Raw genomic sequence first — 20,061 nt, 5'->3', positions numbered from 1 at the left:
AAAAAATTGAGTAAAATGCTCTTTAAACATGCTAAAAATGAAAGATTGGTGAAGGATAGAGTGGTGTCCATAAGGAATAAGCAGGGTAAGCTGCTCACTGAAGCAAAGGGTATGGCAGAGGTACTAAATGAATGCTTTTGTTACTGCCAAAGTAGAAAATGATGACAATGGCCTGTTTGAAAACATGGGTATTGAGCAACTGAGCAGTGATAGATAAAGAAGTGACAAAAAGGCTGACAGAACTCCAAATAGCAAAGTTACCAGACCAGGATGGGATGCATCATAGATTGCTGAAAATGTAAGGGAGCATGTTGCAGAGCTGTTGATGGAAATTTTCCAGGCCCCCCTGAACACAGGATTTGTCCCAGAGAACTGGAGGTTGCAAATGGGTCAACACTATTTCAGAAAGGACCAAAGGATTACCCAGGAAACTACAGGTCTGTCAGCTTGAAGCAATAGTGGGAAAATTGATGGAGGCCATAATACAGGATAAGGTGGAGAAAAATAAGTTATACTAGTCAGTCAACATGGTCTTGTTAATAGCAGATCATGTCTGACAAATTTGAGTTCTTTGACAAGGTGACATAGGCTGGATGAGGGTGTTTCAATGGATGTTGTGTATTTGGACTTTCAGGAAACAATTGAAACTATGCCACATGGCAGTTTGGTTCGCAAAAGAGAAATGTTTGGGACTGAAGGGTCCTTGGTAGCATGGATTAGAAGCTGGCTAAAAAAGGGGGAACACAGGGCAGGTATAGGTGGGAATTTCTCAGATTGGAAAAGAGTTGATTGATTTTTTGGGGGTTTATTTGAAGATGGGTGATGCAAATTTGCAAATGATACTAAGCTAGGGAGAATAGTGAATGTGAAGATGACTCTGAGCACGTTCAAAAAGACATTGACAAGTTGACCAAATGAGCAGACACCAGGCAAGTAAATTTCAGTGCGAAGAAATGAAAGATTTTGGTAGAAGTAAGAGAGACAATACAGGCTCAATAGTACAACTTTGAGGGGAATGCAGGAACAGAGGGACCTCGGGATTGATGTGCATGATTCTCTGTCCAGACAAGTTAAACAGTTGTTAAGAAGCCCTTATAGGATCCTTGAGCTTATAAATAGAGACAGAGAGTCTAAAAGCTAAGGAAGTGATGCTATACCTCTACAAGTCATTGGTCAGACCATATTTGCAGTACTGTATTCGGTTTCAGGTATCTTATTGAAGAAAGGATGTTAAAGCCCTGGAGAGAGTGCAAAGGAGATTTACTAGAATGATACCATTAATGAGTGACTTTAAATAAAAAGAAAGATTAGAGAAATTGGGCGTTCTCCTTGAAGTAAAGAAGAAAGGACATGACTTTATTGAGATGTCAAATTATGAAAAATTTTGACAGGGCAAAGAAGGATATCCATTAGTTGGTATGTCAGTAACTAGACTTTACAATTTCAAGACAGTCAGCAAGAGAGCTAGGATTGAGATTAGGAGAAACTTCTTTAATCAGAGAGTTGTTAGAATTTGGAGTGTGCTGCCTGGGAGAGTGGTGGAGGTAGATTCCATACAAGGTTTCAAAGGAGAGCTGGATTTTGATTTGACAATGATGAATTTAGAGGACTACAGAGATAGGCCTAGAGAGTGGTACAAGCTCTTTTGGGAGCTGCAAAAACAATGGGTCAAATGGCCTCCTTCTTGCTGTATGAGATTCTAAATAACTGACAGACATACCTACGCAAATATAAATTGACTTTCCACAGACTGGTAAGGTCACAGCTAATGCATTTTGAGTGTATTTGCATAGAAGTGGAACATTTTAAATCAGGCAGCAAATATCCTATTCACTGCATCTTAAATCTCATGTCAAATCTAAATTTAACAATTAGCAGTGTTCATTACAGTAGCCTCCATCACATTTTCGACCACAGCTCTTGGACTTATGCGAGCTTTAACTAGTGAGTACACTTGCATTTTCAAGGAATTTGTGACCTCAGTAATTTTAGGTTTTCCTGTCTCCAGTTAGTTGAGTATTCCTTTGCTGATAGGTATAAAACTCTCTTATTTGCAGTCTCCTCCATTCCTTCCAATCCCCCTCATGGTTTTATCCTTTCCTCTCTCCAAATTTTGCATGTTTCTCCTTTCCTGCCCCTTCCCCCCAGTGAGGCCTCCTCACCTCACCTCTCAATTTTCAGTGCCTCTTTTCTTTCCTCACCTCACCTCTCAATTTTCAGTGCCTCTTTTCTTTCCTCCTTTCCTTCTCCACATACGTGCATTTGCTTACTTTGCCTTCTCCCCCAACCATTGCAAACATCTCCTTTCCTAACCCTCATTTCCTGCATTACTTCAAAAAGCGGAGGGAAATTATCCCCAATCTCCAAGCCAATATTTCTCCTACAGGCAGCATTACAAAAATAAGTTAGCTGGTCGTTACCACTTTGCTATTTGTGACAATGTGCAATGAGCGAATTGCTTGACACCTTTCCCACAAGTGAGTTCATTTCAAAAATATACCATTGACTGTAAAGCATTTAGAATTTCCTAGGGTAGTGAAAGACACTATATAAATGCGTGTTTCCTTTTTATTAATTTCTTTACTAATTAAATTTAAACTAGCTACTTTCCTTTTCTATCATGATGCATTTGCATACTTATTTGCAAATAGAACTATACCTGAAATGGAACAAAACAATACACTGAAAACTATATAATCCCTTGATAGCTCACTGAGCTTTATTGCTAAACTTCTTCAGACTTCTTAGTGTAACATAAAATACATTAAAGAGTTTGGTACTACCTCAGTATTAGACAGTAAAATCAATCTAGAATTTAATTGCTTCTTAAATCATGAATTTTTATCAAGAATAAGAAACCAGAATATGGACAAAAGTCATTATACACACCCAGTCCAGCAGGCGGTAAAAACTTAGTTGTTGTGGTTTATAACATCATATTAACGTCTGGTAATGATACTGGCTTGTCAGACACTAAAGGTAGTGTAATAGCATCACAACTGTTTAAAGGAATTTAAGCTAATTAGTATTGAATAAATAGTTCATACCTTTGTCTTGTGATAACTTTCCATTTCCTAAAAATTGCAGGTCAGAATCCACACTATGACTTTGTGTATTTAACAATCTGGAGGAGGCAAAAGGTACTCTCCTGCTTAAAGGTTGAGAATGAAGTGGTTCTCCAAATCCTAATAATAAAAAGGAAAGTAATATGATTTTTTGTGCTTATCAATACCATTAACATTCATCTGTTTTTTTTCAATGCAAGATTGTAATTTTTTGGATTAAATCATTGTATTTGCCACAATTACAAATGAGGATCCCTAATTCAACAGAAATGTTTTTTTCTGAAATTGAACCTTTTTTTAAAGTACCTAAAGAAAAAGCACCCCTAAATAAAGCATCATTCCCTGGCTAAGAAATCATGCTTGCAAAAGACCCTGTAATTTTAAAAGCTCCTGCACAAAATGTTTTAAAATTTACTTCCAAAAGTTATTTTTTAAAGATCATTCGTTTTAATCAGATGAACAGTAGATAACCAGGAGGTCAGTTGGTATTTGAATATCATTTTCTTCAAATCAGGTAGTTAGTTGGTAGCCTTGCCTAAAAGTATGACAGGATTACTTAAAAACATTCCCTGTGAGCATAAGTTTTGATCACCATTCCATACGTTTTCACATAAATCTCTATCTTGAAAATACCAAAAACCATAGTCTGAAAGATAACATTGTAACAATTGCTTCCACCTCACACAAACTAAATAAGTGAAATAAAAATTTCAACAAACAGATTTCCAACTAATCATCCTGAAACTAGTAATCACACAGCACCAGGTTATGGTCCAACAGGTTTATTTGGAAGCACTAGCCTTCAAAGTGCTGCACCTTCATCAGGTGGTTGTGGAGCAGCATCGTAAGACACACAATTTATAGCAACAGGATTGTAATGTCATGGAATGTAATATTAAACAAATTTAGCTTAAGTCTTTCATTGTTTAGAATGATAATGTCAGTTTCGGTTCCTTTATATGTAAATCCCAGAACTTTTTTAAAGTTACACTCTCGAGGTAGCTTGAACAATAGGCCCCATCTCAGCTCAGATAATGCATGGAAGGTGCGAGGTTAAAGTCTGTCTGTGTCCCAATGTTAGGTCAGACTGATTCTGTTTCTAAAGTGGGATTTACAGAATTTTACATGAATTTATACAGTTTTCACGCAAAGTAAAATGTAGTTCTGAAAGCACAAATTCACCCCACAAACTTATAGGCGTGTGTGTGCGTGCAGGGGAGACCGAGTGAGTGTGTGAATGTGGGTGTGTATTTGGGGGTGTGAATATCCGCGAGGATGAATGTCCTGGACCACTGAAGTGTTCCCCGACTGGGATTCTTGCACGGTGTCAGCAGTCCGGGACAGCCGGCCTTGGAACTTCAGGTAACCATGCTCCAAGGCGGACTTCAGGACAGGCAACCATGCAAAGTAGCCGAGCAGAGGCTGATAGTCAAGTTTGATACCCTTGGGAATGGCCTCAACCGGGATGTTGGGTTCATGTCAAGTCACAGGTGACCCCACTACACTATACACTCTCTCTTACACACACACACACACACTCCTACAGACCCACACACACACACCCCTACAGACCCACACACTCATGCAGACCCTCTCTCTCATATACTCACACATACATTCACTACATACACACCACCCACACACGCACCCTCTCACAGACGTCTACCCCATTACACTCACACACACATATATACACACTCTCTCACAGATACTCACACCCCACAAGCACACACTCACTCGGTCTCCCCTGCTCGCACACACATATAAGTTTGTGGGGTGAATTTGTACTTGGAGAATTAAATTTTATTTTGCTCAAAAATTGCATAAATCCATGTAAGATTCTGCAAATCCCACTTTAGAAATAAAATCAGTCTAACCTAACATTGGGAGACAGACTTTAACCTCACACCTTCAATGCATTATCTGAGCTGAGATGGCACCTATTGTTAAAGCTATCTTGAGAAAGTAACTTTAAAAAAGTTCTGGGATTTACACATGAAGGAACTGAAACTGACATGATCATTCTAAAAGATGAAAGACTCAAGCTAAATTTGTTTAATATTACATTCCATGACACTGCAATCCTGTTGCTATTAATTATGTCTTATAATTCTGCTCCACAACCACCTGATGAAGAAACAGCGCTTTGAAGGCTAGTGCTTCCAAATAAATCTGTTGGACTATAATCTGGTGCTGTGTGATTTTTAACTGTCCACGCAGTTTAACACCAGCACCTCCAAATCCTGAAATTAATAATTTTGTTTCTAAACTCTAACATTGAACAACGCAAACTTTATTCAACTGTCACTATTTTAATGACAAATTAATTAAGTTTCTCTTGTACCTTACAGGATCTGAGAAAGGAAAGATTTTCACATATAAAACTAGAATCCTCATTTGTGCAAGGCCAACTACAATCAAATTCTGTTTAAAAATGAATTTTTAAAAAGAACTTTTGGAAGTAAATTTTAAAATATGATCTCCGTAACCAACCTTATGTTGGCCTTCATCTCAAGGAAGTTAAAACTGAAAGATTAGAAAGCAATGCTTTAGTACCAAAAAGTTGATATCAGACCCTGTATTATTCTGTGTCTGGTTCTGGGTGTGTATATATCAGAACATCAGGGCCTCAAGGCTCAGCTGAGAGAATGAGTTCCTTGCTTTGATTTTGTCAGTTTTGGATTGATCTAATCAAGGTGCTTAGATTGACTTAAATCATTCAAATGATTGGGTGGACGAAACTATTTCCTTTAAAGGCTGGGGTGGAAAAAGAGAATGGAATCAAGGGAACATCATCCTAAAATTAGCAGCAGGCTATTTATGACTGCAATTAGAAACAACCTTTTCACACATAGAGTAATAATGATATTGAATTGCTTCCTCAAAAGGCTGTAGGGCAGTGGATCAATTGAAACTTTGAAGCCTAAGATTGTTGAAATTTGCTTTTGGAAAGGGTATCAAAGAACAGCCGTCAAAGGTGCGTAAATTAAGCTGAAGTAGAGTATAGTAGCTTTGATTTGTCATTTCTACCATGTACAACTGATACAGTAAAAACGAGACAGTGTTCCTCCAGTACCGAGGGTGCTACATGGGCAGCACAAACTACACAATCGTACACAGCATAAAGTGCATAAATAGTACAAAACATGCAAGTTACAGTGTAACTAGCAGCAAAACAAAAGAATTTCAGATGGCAAAGAGTCCGATTATACTGTGTTAAGGAGCCTGATGGCTTGGAGGAAGAAACTGTTGCACAGTCTAGCCATGAAAGACTGTATGCTCCGGTAACTTCTGCCAGATGGTAGGAAGGAGAAGCATTTGAGTGAGGGGTGTGTGGGGTCTTCCACAATGCTCTTAGCCTTTCGGATGTAGCATGTGGAGTAAATGTCTGTAATGGAGAGAAGAGAGATCCTGATGATCTTCTCAGCTGTCCACACTATCCATTGTAGGGTCTTATGAAACGGGATGGTGCAATTCCCAAACCAGGCAGCTCAGGGTACTGTCAATGAACTCTCTATAGAATGTGGTGAGGATGAGAGGTGGGAGTTGGGCTTTCCTCAGCCTGCGCAGGAAGTAGAGATGCTGCTGGGCTTTCTTGGCTATGGAGCTGGTGTTGAGGGTCCACGAGAGATGTATGCCAAGAAATCTGGTGCTCTTCATAATTTCCATGGGAGAGACATCAATGTCCAGCAGAGATGGATAGATTAGGCATGAGTTAACTAAAAAACAATTCAGGTCTGAGGGACTTGACATTTGTCTAAAATGGACTAAATTAAATGTTCTGCATTTCTACTACCTTATGTATAACATATAATGTAATCAAAACATAAATATTTGTTTGCACTGCATCCACTGAATCCTAACACGGACTCCAGAAAATATTTTTTAATAAATTAGTGATGCCTTAAAATTAATCCATGCTTCAACAAACACATACTGATAACAACTGACAACATGGTGACACTTGTTCAGAATTATATTGCACAATTAAAATCCACATAATTGTACTTTCAAACTACTTTAGCTAATCCTGCATATTAAAGTTAAAGCTAACTATGACTACTGGAGTTCAACTTACTATGGATCCTCACCCATTTAGTCACAGGGTAAATCCATCTTCAGACAATATACAGCCACAAAAATCAAGCCAGGTCTTGCCCAGATATCCATGCTGTTACTGTCAATGGAGCATATAATTCTTTTCTACAGTGATGATTTGATATGCTTACGGTAACAAATATCAAGTCTACTTTCATTGGACAATGCCCAATCGAAGAAAGGTTTTAATTTCATTTGCAATTAACTTTAGCAAATCAGAACAGTTCATTCGCATTCAAGGAAAAATACAATCTACAATAATTCAGTTGTCCGTGCATCTCAAATCTGGATACAGTATTTTCCATTGAGATTCCTTTCAAGGAAAATGGATTTTAGACCTTGCGCTCAGAGTCATAGAGATGTACAGCATGGAAATAGACCCTTCGATCCAACTCGTCCATGCTGACTAGATATCCCGACCCAATCTAGTCCCACCTGCCAGCACCCAGCCCATATCCCTCTAAACCCCTCCTGTTCATATACCCATCCAAATGCCTTTTAAATGTTACAATTGTACCAGCCTCCAACACTTCCTCTGGAAGCTTATTCTATACATGTATTACCCTCTGTGTGAAAACGTTGCCCCTTAGGTCTCTTTTATATCTTTCCCCTCTCACCCTAAACCTATGCCCTCTAGTTCTGGACTCCCCCACCCACTTTGTCTATTGATCCCATCCATGCCCCTCATAATTTTGTAAACCTCTATAAGGTCACCCCTCAGCCTCCGACGCTCCAGGGAAAATAGCCCCAACCGGTTCAGCCTCTCCCTATAGCTTAAATCCTCCAACCCTGGCAACATCCTCGTTAATCTTTTCTGAACCCTTTCAAGTTTCACAACATCTTTCTGATAAGAAGGAGACCAGAATTGCACACAATATTCCAACAGTGGCCTAACCAATGTCCTGTACAGCCGCAACATGACCTTGCAACTCCTAAACTTAATGCTCTGACCAATAAATGAAAGCAAAGCAAACGCCTTCTTCACTATCCTATCTACCTGCAATTCCACTTTCAATGAGCTATGAACCTGTAATCCAAAGTCTCTTTGTTCAGCAATGCTCCCTAGGACCTTACCATTATGTATATAAGTCCTGCTAAGATTTGCTTTCCCAAAATGCAGCACCTCGCATTTATCTGAATTAAACTCGATCTGCCACCTCTCAGCCCATTGGCCCATCTGATCAAGATCCTGTTGTAATCTGAGGTAACCTTCTTTGCTCCAATTGTGGTGTCATCTGCAAACTTACTAACTATACCTCTTACACTCATATCCAAATCATATATATAAATGACAAAAGCACAGGACCCAGCACCGATCCTTGAGGCACTTCACTGATCACAGGCGTCCAGTCTGAAAAACAATCCTCCACCACCACCCTCTGTCTTCTATCTTTGAGCCAGTTCTGTATCCAAATAGCTACTTCTCCCTGTATTCCATGAGATCTAACCTTGCTAACCAGACTCCCATGGGGAATCTTGTCGAACGCTTTATTGAAGTCCATATAGATCACATCTACCGCTCTGCCCTCATCAATCCTCTTTGGTACTTCTTCAAAAACCTCAATCAAGTTTGTGAGACATGATTTCCCAAGCACAAAGCCATGTTGACTATCCCTAATTAGTCCTTGCCTTTCCAAATACATGTACATCCTATCCCTCAGGATCCCCTCCAACAACTTGCCCACCACCAACATCAGACTCTCTGGTCTATAGTTCCCTGGCTTGTCCTTACCACACTTCCTAAACAGTGGCACCGCATTAGCCAACCTCCAGTCTTCCGGCACCTCACCTGTGACTATTGATGATACAAATATCTCAGCAAGAGGTCCAGCAATCACTCCTCTAGCTTCCCACAGAGTTCTCGGGTACACATGATCAGGTCCTGGGGATTTATCCACCTTTATGTGTTTCAAGACATCCAGCACTTCCTCCTCTGCAATATGGACATTTCCCTACATTCTATATCTTACATGTGCTTTTCCACAGTAAATACTGATGCAAAACACTAGTTTAGTATTTCCCCCATTTTCTACGGCTCTACACAAAGGCGGCCTTGCTGATCCTTGACGGGCCCTATTCTCTCCCTAGTTATCCTTTTGTCCTTAATATATTTGTAAAAACCCTTTGGATTCTCCTTAATTCTGTTTGCCAAAGCTATCTCATGTCCCCTTTTTGCCTCCTGATCTCCCTTTCAAGTATACTCCTACTGCCTTTATATTCACTCGACCTATCCTGTCTATACCTGACATATGCTTCCTTCTTGTTCTTAACCAAACTCTCAAATTCTTGAGTCATCCAGCATTTCCTATACCTACCAGCCTTTCCTTTCACCCTAACAGGAATATACTTTCTCTGGATTCTCGTTATCTCATTTCGAAGGCTTCCCATTTTCCAGCCATCCATTTATCTGCAAACATGTGCCCCCAATCAGCTTTTGAAAATTCTTGCCTAATACTGTCAAAATTGGACTTTCTCCAATTTAGAACTTCAACTTTTAGATCTAGTCTATCCTTTTCCATCTCTATTTTACATCAAATAGAAATATGGTCGCTAGCCCCAAAGTGCACCCCCACTGACACCTCAGTTACCTGCCTAATAACTTCTGATATTTGTATATTGTTTCGAATATAACAACATTTTAAGAGGCTATATATTGATTTTTCTTCTATTACAGCAAATCTTAACTATTATCAGCCACAATACTTATTCCCTGCACACCTTCTAGTAGCCTTATTCACTTGAATTTGCAGATCATCAGCATTCAGTCTTTCCCTATCTCTTTCAATCAACTGATCATCAGGGAAATCTGACAACACAGGGTTGAAAAATTCCTCAAGTTTAGGAAAAAAACTTGTCCTGCAGCACCACAAATCATGCCTTTAGGAACTGCTCTCATTTACGTGTCAATAACATCTGACATCTCTTACTTCTAACTATTCCACCACTAGCCTTTCATGACATTCCTGCTTCAGTACATTTCCTGATCTTTTCTTAAGTATCTTCAAGAACTTTCAAAAACAAAACCTCACAAATCATGCTACAAAGGTAGGCAATCATACATCTACTGATTGTTGTGATGTATTCCCAACCAAATGAGCAGACCACAATTAAGTGACTTATGCAAGGCATAGAAAGTACTGATTTGACACTAGACAGTATAGAAGGTGTGTTTTTTTTATTAAATCATCACTAATTTTTGTAGGTGAAAACAGCCTTTACAACAAAAATAATTAGGATAGTACTTTGCCAACAATTTTGTTGAGTTATAGCTTTCCCTTTCAAAATCGTGTTTTGCTATCAGTTCAAACTATGGAAGTGAGCTGTATATAATAAGGAAGTTTGAGAATGGTGTAAGAGTGTATTATGAATAGTAGTGACATATTATTGGAATAAGATAGATGAAAACTTCTCATCTCACACTTTTTCTATCATGACCTCACTAAATAACAGAAGAGACTTAATAGATTGAATAATATACTTATGTCCTGCGTACTGGAAAGTCCTCATTAACCAGTTGGATAAAAATGGCAGACACCTTGTTTGCTTGCAATGCTGCAGGACAGGACTAGTTTAAGGAGAGGAGGGTTTTTCTGTGAATGGTTTCTGTGCATATTTTTTCAGTACTCAATTTCCAGAAGTTACTATCCTAATTGTCAAAACCATGATCACCTTGAACGTTTTGTTTTTGAGAATGTTTTCTGTTTTGATCTCAGAAAAATGTAACTATGGATTTAAAGAGATCGAGAACAGATTGCCTGCATCGTCACCTGTTAATAGGGTAATAACATAGAATAATAAAAAAAGTCACCCCTTTTACTGTCATAAACTGTGGAGAGAAAACATGAAAAATTGGAGTGACCAATATAGATCATATGAGTTTACAAAACAGAAGGAAGCCATTTGACACATCATGTCCAGAACAGTTTTTTATAAGAGCAAACTTAAAATTATTCTACTGTTCTCATCTCAAGTATAATTTTCACCTTTCTTTGTTTCACATGTTCCAATCTAAAGGACTACAGATTAAGAACTGGAAAGTAGCTCTTTTTGGAGCAAATGGACGTGGATGTCTATTCTACGCAGAAAACTTTCTAGATTTCTAAATAATAATCTAAATTTCCCTTAAAAATTCAGGGGTCTCTGCCTTAACTATTCCCCCTGACAAAGCATTCCATGTTCCAACAACCCTTCATATAAAGAAATTTCTCCTAAACTTGTCTTCAATCTGAACCAGTGCTAAATTGATAGACCTCACTGTCCCTGAATTATCAGCCAGTGGACAAATTCTTCCCACATTTCATTTCAAAACTTCTCATATTCTAAAGAAATTCCTCAACCTTGTCTGCTCTACTGAAGACAGTTGTCTTAAGTCCAGAGTCTTATCCTGGTATTATGCCAGTAAATCTATAGGATGACGACTTTATGACTTTAAAATTCTTTAATGAGGTACCACAACCTGTTTTTACTAGCTGATCAATCTACATTCTTGTAGAAATTAATCTCAATTTCTCTGCAAAGTGGTTGTTTTGTTTGCCCATGTTACAACAGATTACTTCATTGGGTATGAAGCACTTTGGAACATTTATATTTCTATGAGTTTTATAAATAGCCATATAGTACAAATGCAATGTTAGAGTGGGATTCCAGACCATGAAAGAATCACCTCTTATCACCAGTGCTGCAACCAACTCACATATGCAATCTATAAAATTTGAAAGCCCTTCTCATCTTTTGACAGTGGGAGGGGGGATGTAATTGATGCAGAGTTTTAAGATGTTGTATAAAGGCAAAGTGCAGTGACGCAGTGTTAATTTCTTGCAACCACCTTGAAAAGTGATACATGACAATGTGAACCAAACCACAACTGACAACTACTGTTCCACATAAGAGTAAAACTTTACAGTTCACATTCTCCTAACTTGTTATTTTGTACCAGTCACTATAAGAAAAAACATCTCACTACATGGAGTTCAGGCCCTAAAATATTTGAACTTGATATTAAGTTTCCAATTATTTCCAGTTTAACACTCTTTAACACACCACCCTGTTCCCTGGCCAACATCCCTGTCTCAAGTTTACTGCAGTGTTCCAGCGAAGCTCTATGTAAGCTGGAAGAACAACACCTCATTTTCTGCTTGGGGACTTTAAGCCCTCTGGACTCAATATCGAGTTCAATAATTTTAGGGACTAAACTCTGTCACATCCTAGCCCCCAACCCCACACACCAGGCCTTGTTATCACATGATATGCCATTACACACTACCTATTGTTAGCCACTAACAGTGTCCATTAACAGCAATTCACTCTCCTAGGAATTGCATTGAAACTGGATGTTCCACTTAAGTAAAACAAAAATAAAACAAAGAATTGCAGACACTGAAGATCATAAAAAATAAGGACAGGAGAAGGCCATTTGACCCTTCAAGACTGCTCTGCTATTCAATGAGATCATGGCTGATCTGATAATCCTCACATCTACTTTCCTGCCTTTCCCATAATGCTTGATTCCCCTACTGATCAAGAATCTATGGCAACCTTAAATATACATAAGGACACTGCCCTCTCAGCTCTCTGTGGTAAGGAGGCTCCAAAGATTCACAATTCAGTCTTATTCTGTTACCCTTTATTATGAAACTATGCCCTTTGGTCCTAGACTCCCCCATGAAGGGAAACATCCTCTCAGCATTTAATCTATCAAGACCCTGAAGCAGACACTTTGGACAGAACTTCCAAAGCCATGACCATGACTTTCTAGAAGGACAAGGGTGGTGGATACCTGGCAAAACCATCACCTGCAAGTTTCCCTCCAAGTCACTCACCATCCTGACTTGGAAATATATTGCCATTCTTCAGCATCACTGGATCAAAATCCTGGAACATGTTCTCTAACAGCATTGTGGGTCTACCTACAGCAATGTGGACTGCAGTAGTTCAAGAAGGCAGCTCACCACCTTCTCAAGGGCAACTAGGGATGGATAATAAATACTGGCCCAGCGAACAATGCCCACATCCCATGGCTGAATAAATAATAAACACATTTTTCAGATGGAAATTTGTACTAGTGGTGTGCCACAGAGATTAATGCTGCAGCCACAATTATTTACATGATATATAAATGACTTGGATATGGAAAGTGAATGTACAATAGCCAAGTTTGTAGATGACACAAAGATAGGCAGGATGGCAAATGGTGAAGATGATATAGAACTGAAGAAGGCTCACTGAACTCAAAACATTAACTCTGCTTTCTTCTCCACTAATGCTGTCAGGCCTTCTTTGTTTCTTCAGTAATTGTTGCTGAACTTAAGTATGTGGTTAAAAAATCCATAGTATTGTGTTATGCATGGCTCAGTGGTAGCACTGCCACCTGAGTCACAGGTTCCTGGGCTTCAGCAATAAAGTCAATGCTAACAGTAGAGTGCAGACTGAAGAAGTGCTGTACTGTTAAAGGTAGTCATGATTTGGAGATGGCAGTGTCGGACTGGGGTGTACAGAGTTAAAAAAATCACACAACACCAGGGTTATAGTCCAACAGGTTTAATTGGAAACACTAGCTTTCGGAGCGCCGCTCCTTCATCAGGTGGTTGTGGAGGACACAATTGTAAGACACAGAATTTATAGCAAAAGTTTACAGTGTGATGTAACTGAAATTATACATTGAAAAATACCTTGATTGTTTGTTGAGTCTCTCATCTGTTAGAATGACCATGATAGTTTCACTTCTTTCATATGTAACTATCATATTCAAAACATTTCAAAAAAGTACTCAGTTTGCTGTAAAGCACTTTAAGATGGCAAGTGTATGAAAGATGTCATTAGGTACAAGTTCTTCTTTTCTTTTACAAATGTCACAAAAAGAACAAGCATACCACATAAAAGCATATACTGTTCTACAGACTACTGTAATTGAACATTGAAAATTCAAATCCTCAAAATCAATTATTTGAAAAGACTACTTTAAAAATAAAGACAGTGACATTTACTACTAAACAGACCTCTGGTTTGTAAACTGACTCATTACTTGATACAGGCCCAGAACTAAAGGAAAGAGACAGCTACTTTGGCTCAGCAAGTACAAAGCACAGTGGTTAGAAATCAGTACAGCTTAGAGTATACAGGTCGTTCTGCTATATTGGTAGAGGGATTGAGTTCAGGAGACGTAATGTCATGTTGCAACTACACAACATGTTAGTGCAGCTGCACTTGTACAGTTCTGGTCGCCCTATTACAGGAAGGATGTGGAAGCATTGGAAAAGGTGCAGAGGAGATCTACCAGGATGTTGCCTGGTCTGGAGGGAAGATCTTATGAGGAAAGGCTGAGATACTTGGGTCTGTTCTCATTGGAAAGAAGAAGGTTAAGAGGGGATTTTACAGAAACATACGAGGATTAGATAGGGTAGACAGTGAAATTCTTTTCCTGAGGATGGTGACATCAGCTTGTACGTGGGGGCATAGCTACAAATTGAGGGGTGATAGATTTAAGACAGATGTCAGAGGCAGGTTCTTTACTCAGAGAGTGATAAGGCTGTGGAATGCCCTGCCTGCCAATGTAATTAACTCAGCCACATTAGGGAGATTTAAACAATCCTTAGATAAGCACATGGATGATGATGGGATAGTGTAGGAGGATGGGCTTAGATTAGTTCACAGGTCAGCACAACATTGAGGGCCGAAAGGCCTGTTCTGTGCTGTATTGTTCTGTGTTCTATGACGCACGTTTCATTAATGCAAATTCGCTGTAACGCAATTGACGAATTGGAGACACTGTTTCTAAGGTGTGAACTTTTAAAACATATGTTAGCTGCAACGCAATTACATCGTCAACACTTTAAGCACTGTTTCTAAAGCACGATTTTTCTAGAATGGTGGTGATGGGGGGGGGGGGGGATTGCTTAAAAACACAACCTGCATGCTCAAAAACACAACCTGCACGTTATAGAAGAACTACCAGTATATTTTAAACTTTGTGTAATTACTATTTCCAACTCAAATTCAAAATGATTATAGATCTAAAACAATAATTTAAACACGAATTATAACAGACAAGGTATTCTGTTGCTTCCTGAAATTAATCAGTAAGCAGTAGAGCATAGAATTAATTTCTACAAAAGAACCAAATTACAAAGTGTACATAACTTTTATTCAATACATAGAGTATTTTTTTCATGAGATTAACTTTCCAGTCTTGCATGACAGTTAATTATAATTTGTTATGCACTTTGAAGTACTTCGTGTTAAAAACATGTGACATTCTGTTTAAATTGGTCATGTATAATTGCAGTGAAAACATGCTGAGTTAAATTATAGGGTGCCGTCCCACAAAATCCCATTAAGTAGCACTTTAGATATCCCCGTAGGCCCCTATATGACCTGATTTGTCTATTCGAATGTTCTACATCAGAAAATTAAAATTGAAACACAGTAAAACAGTGAGTATTTTAAAAATGTATTTATTTTCAATTTGTTCGTATGTTATAGTGACTTGATCTCATACAGTAAAAGGTATCAAAAAGTGTGGGAGTTAGCTCTGGAAAAACTTAGCAGTGTGTCACGTCCTGCCTTTGGACAAATGCAATATAGTTTTCCATACTATCAATGCAATCAAATGTGTTTTTCATGTTTTCATGTAGCAACACAAAATGTCAGAGTATGTCTGTGGCCATTATGGCTTCAGTTAAACAAACAGGTGGTTGAGTGGGCAGGCATTTATTGTACTCTTCAGAGTCATCAGCTTCCTCAAGCTCCTTGGTTTTAGACATTATGATTGCCTCAGCTGCCAACTATTGTGCTGCATGCATGTCATCTACCATGGTGTATGTTTTCATGGTTATCTGCACTTGAATTTCTATGACGATCTCTTGTAAGTGAGGAAAGAAAGCCTCATCACCACGTTGGCTTGCCTCACTCTGATCCTTCTTTTTCTTTGTGTCTTGTATGGTAATAGATTATTTCAACATAGCATAGTGGAAGCAGTTGGTGATTGTAACTTCCATCGGCACCTTCCATGCTTCCTTCACCACAAATTTGGCCTCTAGAACAATTGGGCTGTCCTGCTTCTTATTTACAGACTCAATAACCTATGAAGTAAAGCTACTGACAAAGGGTTTTCAGGCTCCTATTCACCCCAACTCCATGGGATTGCACTTGGCCATGGATGATGGGAAGCAAGAACATCAACATGATGCTCTAGGCTAGTAAAGTTGGAGCATGTGTGGCTGTTGTAGATAATGATACTAATCATCCTTTTCTTCCTTTGATGCTGTTTGCCTGCTTTCCTGATCCATGCCTCAAAAATGCTTAGGTCATTCAAGCAGCTTTGTTGACCTCATATTGCATGGGTAGAATTCTGACATTTACAAAAGAAACATGTTTTCTTAGACATTCTTACCTCAAGAAGCAGCAGTTTTTTAGGTTCTATCCACACTGACACAGACCAGATCAGTAACAACTTCCACACTTCGCTTTTTTACACATTTGATTTTTAAAAATGAAAGGACAATGTGATCGAAAGAGTTCCGTTTAATCAATGTTTAAAAAAAGTCTCTTAGAGCATCCCTATTCAGGATGTAGGTTACACCATTTTGTAGATAATCATCTGTCCTGTTGCCATAATTTCTCCACCTTCAGTGCTTACTGTGCAAAGGACAAGGTCACGATGAATCTTGAACTGGTCCAGTCATCTCTTGCTGCAGATTAACACCTTATGGCCCAGCGATGAGAGCATTTACTGTTTGAACTGCCTTGAAACACTTTAGTTGAGCTTTTTCAATGTTGTGATAAGCAACTGTTCTCATCCTCCTCCTTCTTGAAGAGAATGCCTGTCCCCGTTGAAGTGCTCAAGAATGTTCACCTTATGCCTCAAAATAGTAGACAGATTCTACGGTGGAATGAATCCCTTCCGAGTAATATCTACGTTTTGCTTTGTGTTCCTTTCTCTTCAATTGATAACACTTGTAGCTTTCTCAGAAGTTTAGCCAATTTGCAGGACTTGATCACCCCATCAGAGGTAAACAAAAACCAGAAGTTGCTGGAAAATCTCAGCAGGTTTGCCAGCATCTCTTTTAGTTTTCAGTAGACTCGTAGGGAATTTAGAATAGTGGCAATGGAGGTTAGGGCAGTTGAATGCTCCTCCTGCAGAATGGGGGAGGTAAGGGTCACCAGCAGTGTCCCTGCTGACTGCATCTGTGGGAAATGCACCCAACTTCAGCTCCTCGATAACTGCATTAGGGAACTGGAGCTGGAGCTGGATGAACTTCAGATCATTCGTGAGGCAGAGGGGGTTATTGTGAGGAGTTACAGGGAGGTAGTCACACCTCAGCTACAAGAAGGTGGATGTGTTACTGTCAGCGGATGGAAAGGGAACCAGCAGGCAATGCAGAGATCTTCTGTGGCCGTTCCCCTCAACAACAAGTATACTGTTTTGGATACTGTTTGGGTGGGAGTACTTACCAGGGGTAAGCAATGGGGCACAGGTATCTGACTCAGAGTCTATCCCTGTTGCTTAGAAGGGAAGGGGGAAGAGAAGCAGAGCATTAATCATTGGGAACTCCATAGTTATGGGGACAGACATGACGTTTTGTGGGAACGAGAGAGACTCATGGTTGGTGTGTTGCCTCCCAGGTGCCAGGGTTCAACATGTCTCTGATCGTGTTTTCGGGATCTTTGTGGGGGAGGGGGAAGTAGCCCCACGCTGTCATTAACATAGGCAGCAATGACATAGGTAGGAAAAGAGATGGGGATTTAAGGGAGAAATTCAGGGAGCTAGGATTGAAGCTGTGGGAGAAAATACGGGTCCCGGCCTCACTATGACATGGCCACAAAACAGATAACACAAAATATCTGCACTTAGCCACTAAGCCTACCCACAATGCCTCAAATTGGCCAAACCAGCTGCCCCAGACAACACACATACCTTTGGACATGATTCATCCAGCCCCAGACCAATAGAACATACTTCTTCAGATTAACTGATTAGCCTCGCACTCCACAATAGCCCAGCACCTCTGATGTCCTTAGGGCACAGCTGCTCTCACTAGGAGTCAAGCCTTTACAAAGAGTACCCAGACAAGGACTCACCAAGGGTACTTCACCTGTCCCCTCAACAATACGAACACAATGACACCAGGATGAAACCCACTAACATCTACTCCAGCCAAGGATCAGAATCTCCCGAGTCAATTAAGAAACTCATTGTCAGACACTGGACACGAATCTTTTTAATAAATGATCTTTATTTCTCTTTGTTGTACAACTCACACCGTTGTCTCATAACTCACACGTCAGTGTTGTAAGGGTATAAATCTCCACTGTATTCTCTGTTCGGGGAAGAAGCTGTGGTTCCTTCTGAACAGCCTGTCAGTGACTGTTTCAGTGGGAGTCAAGTCTCTACCGCGATACCACTGTTAGTTAAATAAATCCTCAGTCAGTTCTCAGTCCAATCTATGTGTTTATGATCTCTAATTAATTGGGCTCAATTCTCCAACAGAAGCTTAGAGCCAGGAGAAACAGAGTTGTTACCTCTGGTTTGTACCCGTGCCATGTGATAGTGAGGCGAGGAATTGGGAGAGAGAGGAGTTGAACACGTGGCTACAGGGATGGTGCAGGAGGGAAGATTTTGGATTCCTGGATAATTGGGGCTCCCTCTGCAGTAGGTGGGACCTCTACAAACAGGATGGTCTTCAGCTGAACCAGAGAGGTACCAATATATTTACTAGCATGTTGCCTGGTATGGAGGGAAAGTCTTACGAGGACAGATTGAGGGACTTGAGGCTGTTTTCTTTAGAGAAAGGAAGATTGAAAGGTGACTCAATTGAGACTTACAAGATAATCAGAGGGTTATATCAGGTGGACAGTGAGGGCCTTTTTCCTCAGATGGTGATAGCTAGCACAAGGGGACATAGCTTCAAATTGAGGGGTGATAGATATAGGAGAGATGTCAGAGGTAGGTTCTTTACTCAGAGAGTAGTAGGGGCGTGGAATGCACTGCCTGCATCAGTTGTAGACTTGCCAACTTTACAGGCATTTAAATGGTCATTGGATAGGCATATGGATGAGAATGGTATAGTATAGATTAGATGGGCTTCAGACTGGTTTCACAGAGCGGCGCAACATCGAGGGCAGAAGGGTCTGTACTGCACTGTAATGTTCCATGCTCATTTGTGGGAAGAAAGCAGAGCTAATCTTTCGAGTCTGGAAATTGTTCATCAGAACATGCTAAATTTCTCCAGCAATTTCAGTTTTTATTTCAGATCTCCAACATATGCAGTTCTTTGTTTTATTTTATTGTCACAGGAAAATCTTGAAGTCAAATGGGGGCTTGTCCAGACCTCTACGATCTTGTCCTTTGTGTGGTCTAATTCCACTTTATTAGTTTGTGCAGCCATATGCCAGGCTGGCATGATTTTGTTTAACACAGAGTTAAGAGCCCATAACTTTGGGGTATCATGGGTGTCATTCAATTGAATTGGCTATTCTGCCAGCAGGAAATACTGACAAATTTGATACAACCAGAATTATGGATTTTTCAAATTTGATTCAATGTGATATCACTGTAAATATAAAGAATATACACATGGTTTTGAAAGAGCAAAACAATAAAGTGCATTCTGATGACAACAAAAACCACAGTAATGAAGCTTAAGGCTCTTAAAATGTTCCTGCAATTCTTTTAAGAATAATGAATAAGTGCTGGTAAAAAAATTCAGTTGAATTACTGTTGCTTACACCAATTTAATAATATTTCAAAGAACAATAGTAAAGTATTCTTGAATTATGGTGTAAAATTGAAAGGTTAGGTGTTTTTTTAGATTAGATTAGATTCCCTACAGTGTGGAAACAGGCCCTTTGGCCCAACAAGTCCACACTGACCCTCTGACGAGTAACCCACCCAGACCCATTT

General features: G+C 39.5%; 1 protein-coding gene across 2 annotated transcripts in view; it reads right to left on the bottom strand.

The window, feature by feature from the left end:
• Positions 1-20,061, bottom strand: part of LOC122553484 (TOG array regulator of axonemal microtubules protein 1) — a 170,222-nt gene that overhangs the window by 66,777 nt on the left and 83,384 nt on the right. For both annotated transcript variants that reach the window (XM_043697299.1, XM_043697298.1), the window contains exon 3: positions 3,048-3,185. In XM_043697299.1, coding sequence (XP_043553234.1) covers positions 3,048-3,185 — 138 coding nt within the window. The remainder of the gene's footprint in view (positions 1-3,047; positions 3,186-20,061) is intronic.

Source organism: Chiloscyllium plagiosum, chromosome 10 (assembly GCF_004010195.1).
Source record: "Chiloscyllium plagiosum isolate BGI_BamShark_2017 chromosome 10, ASM401019v2, whole genome shotgun sequence".
NCBI lineage: Eukaryota > Metazoa > Chordata > Chondrichthyes > Orectolobiformes > Hemiscylliidae > Chiloscyllium > Chiloscyllium plagiosum.
Note: the sequence above shows the minus strand (reverse complement) of the source record. Positions and strands in the feature narration are given on the sequence as shown.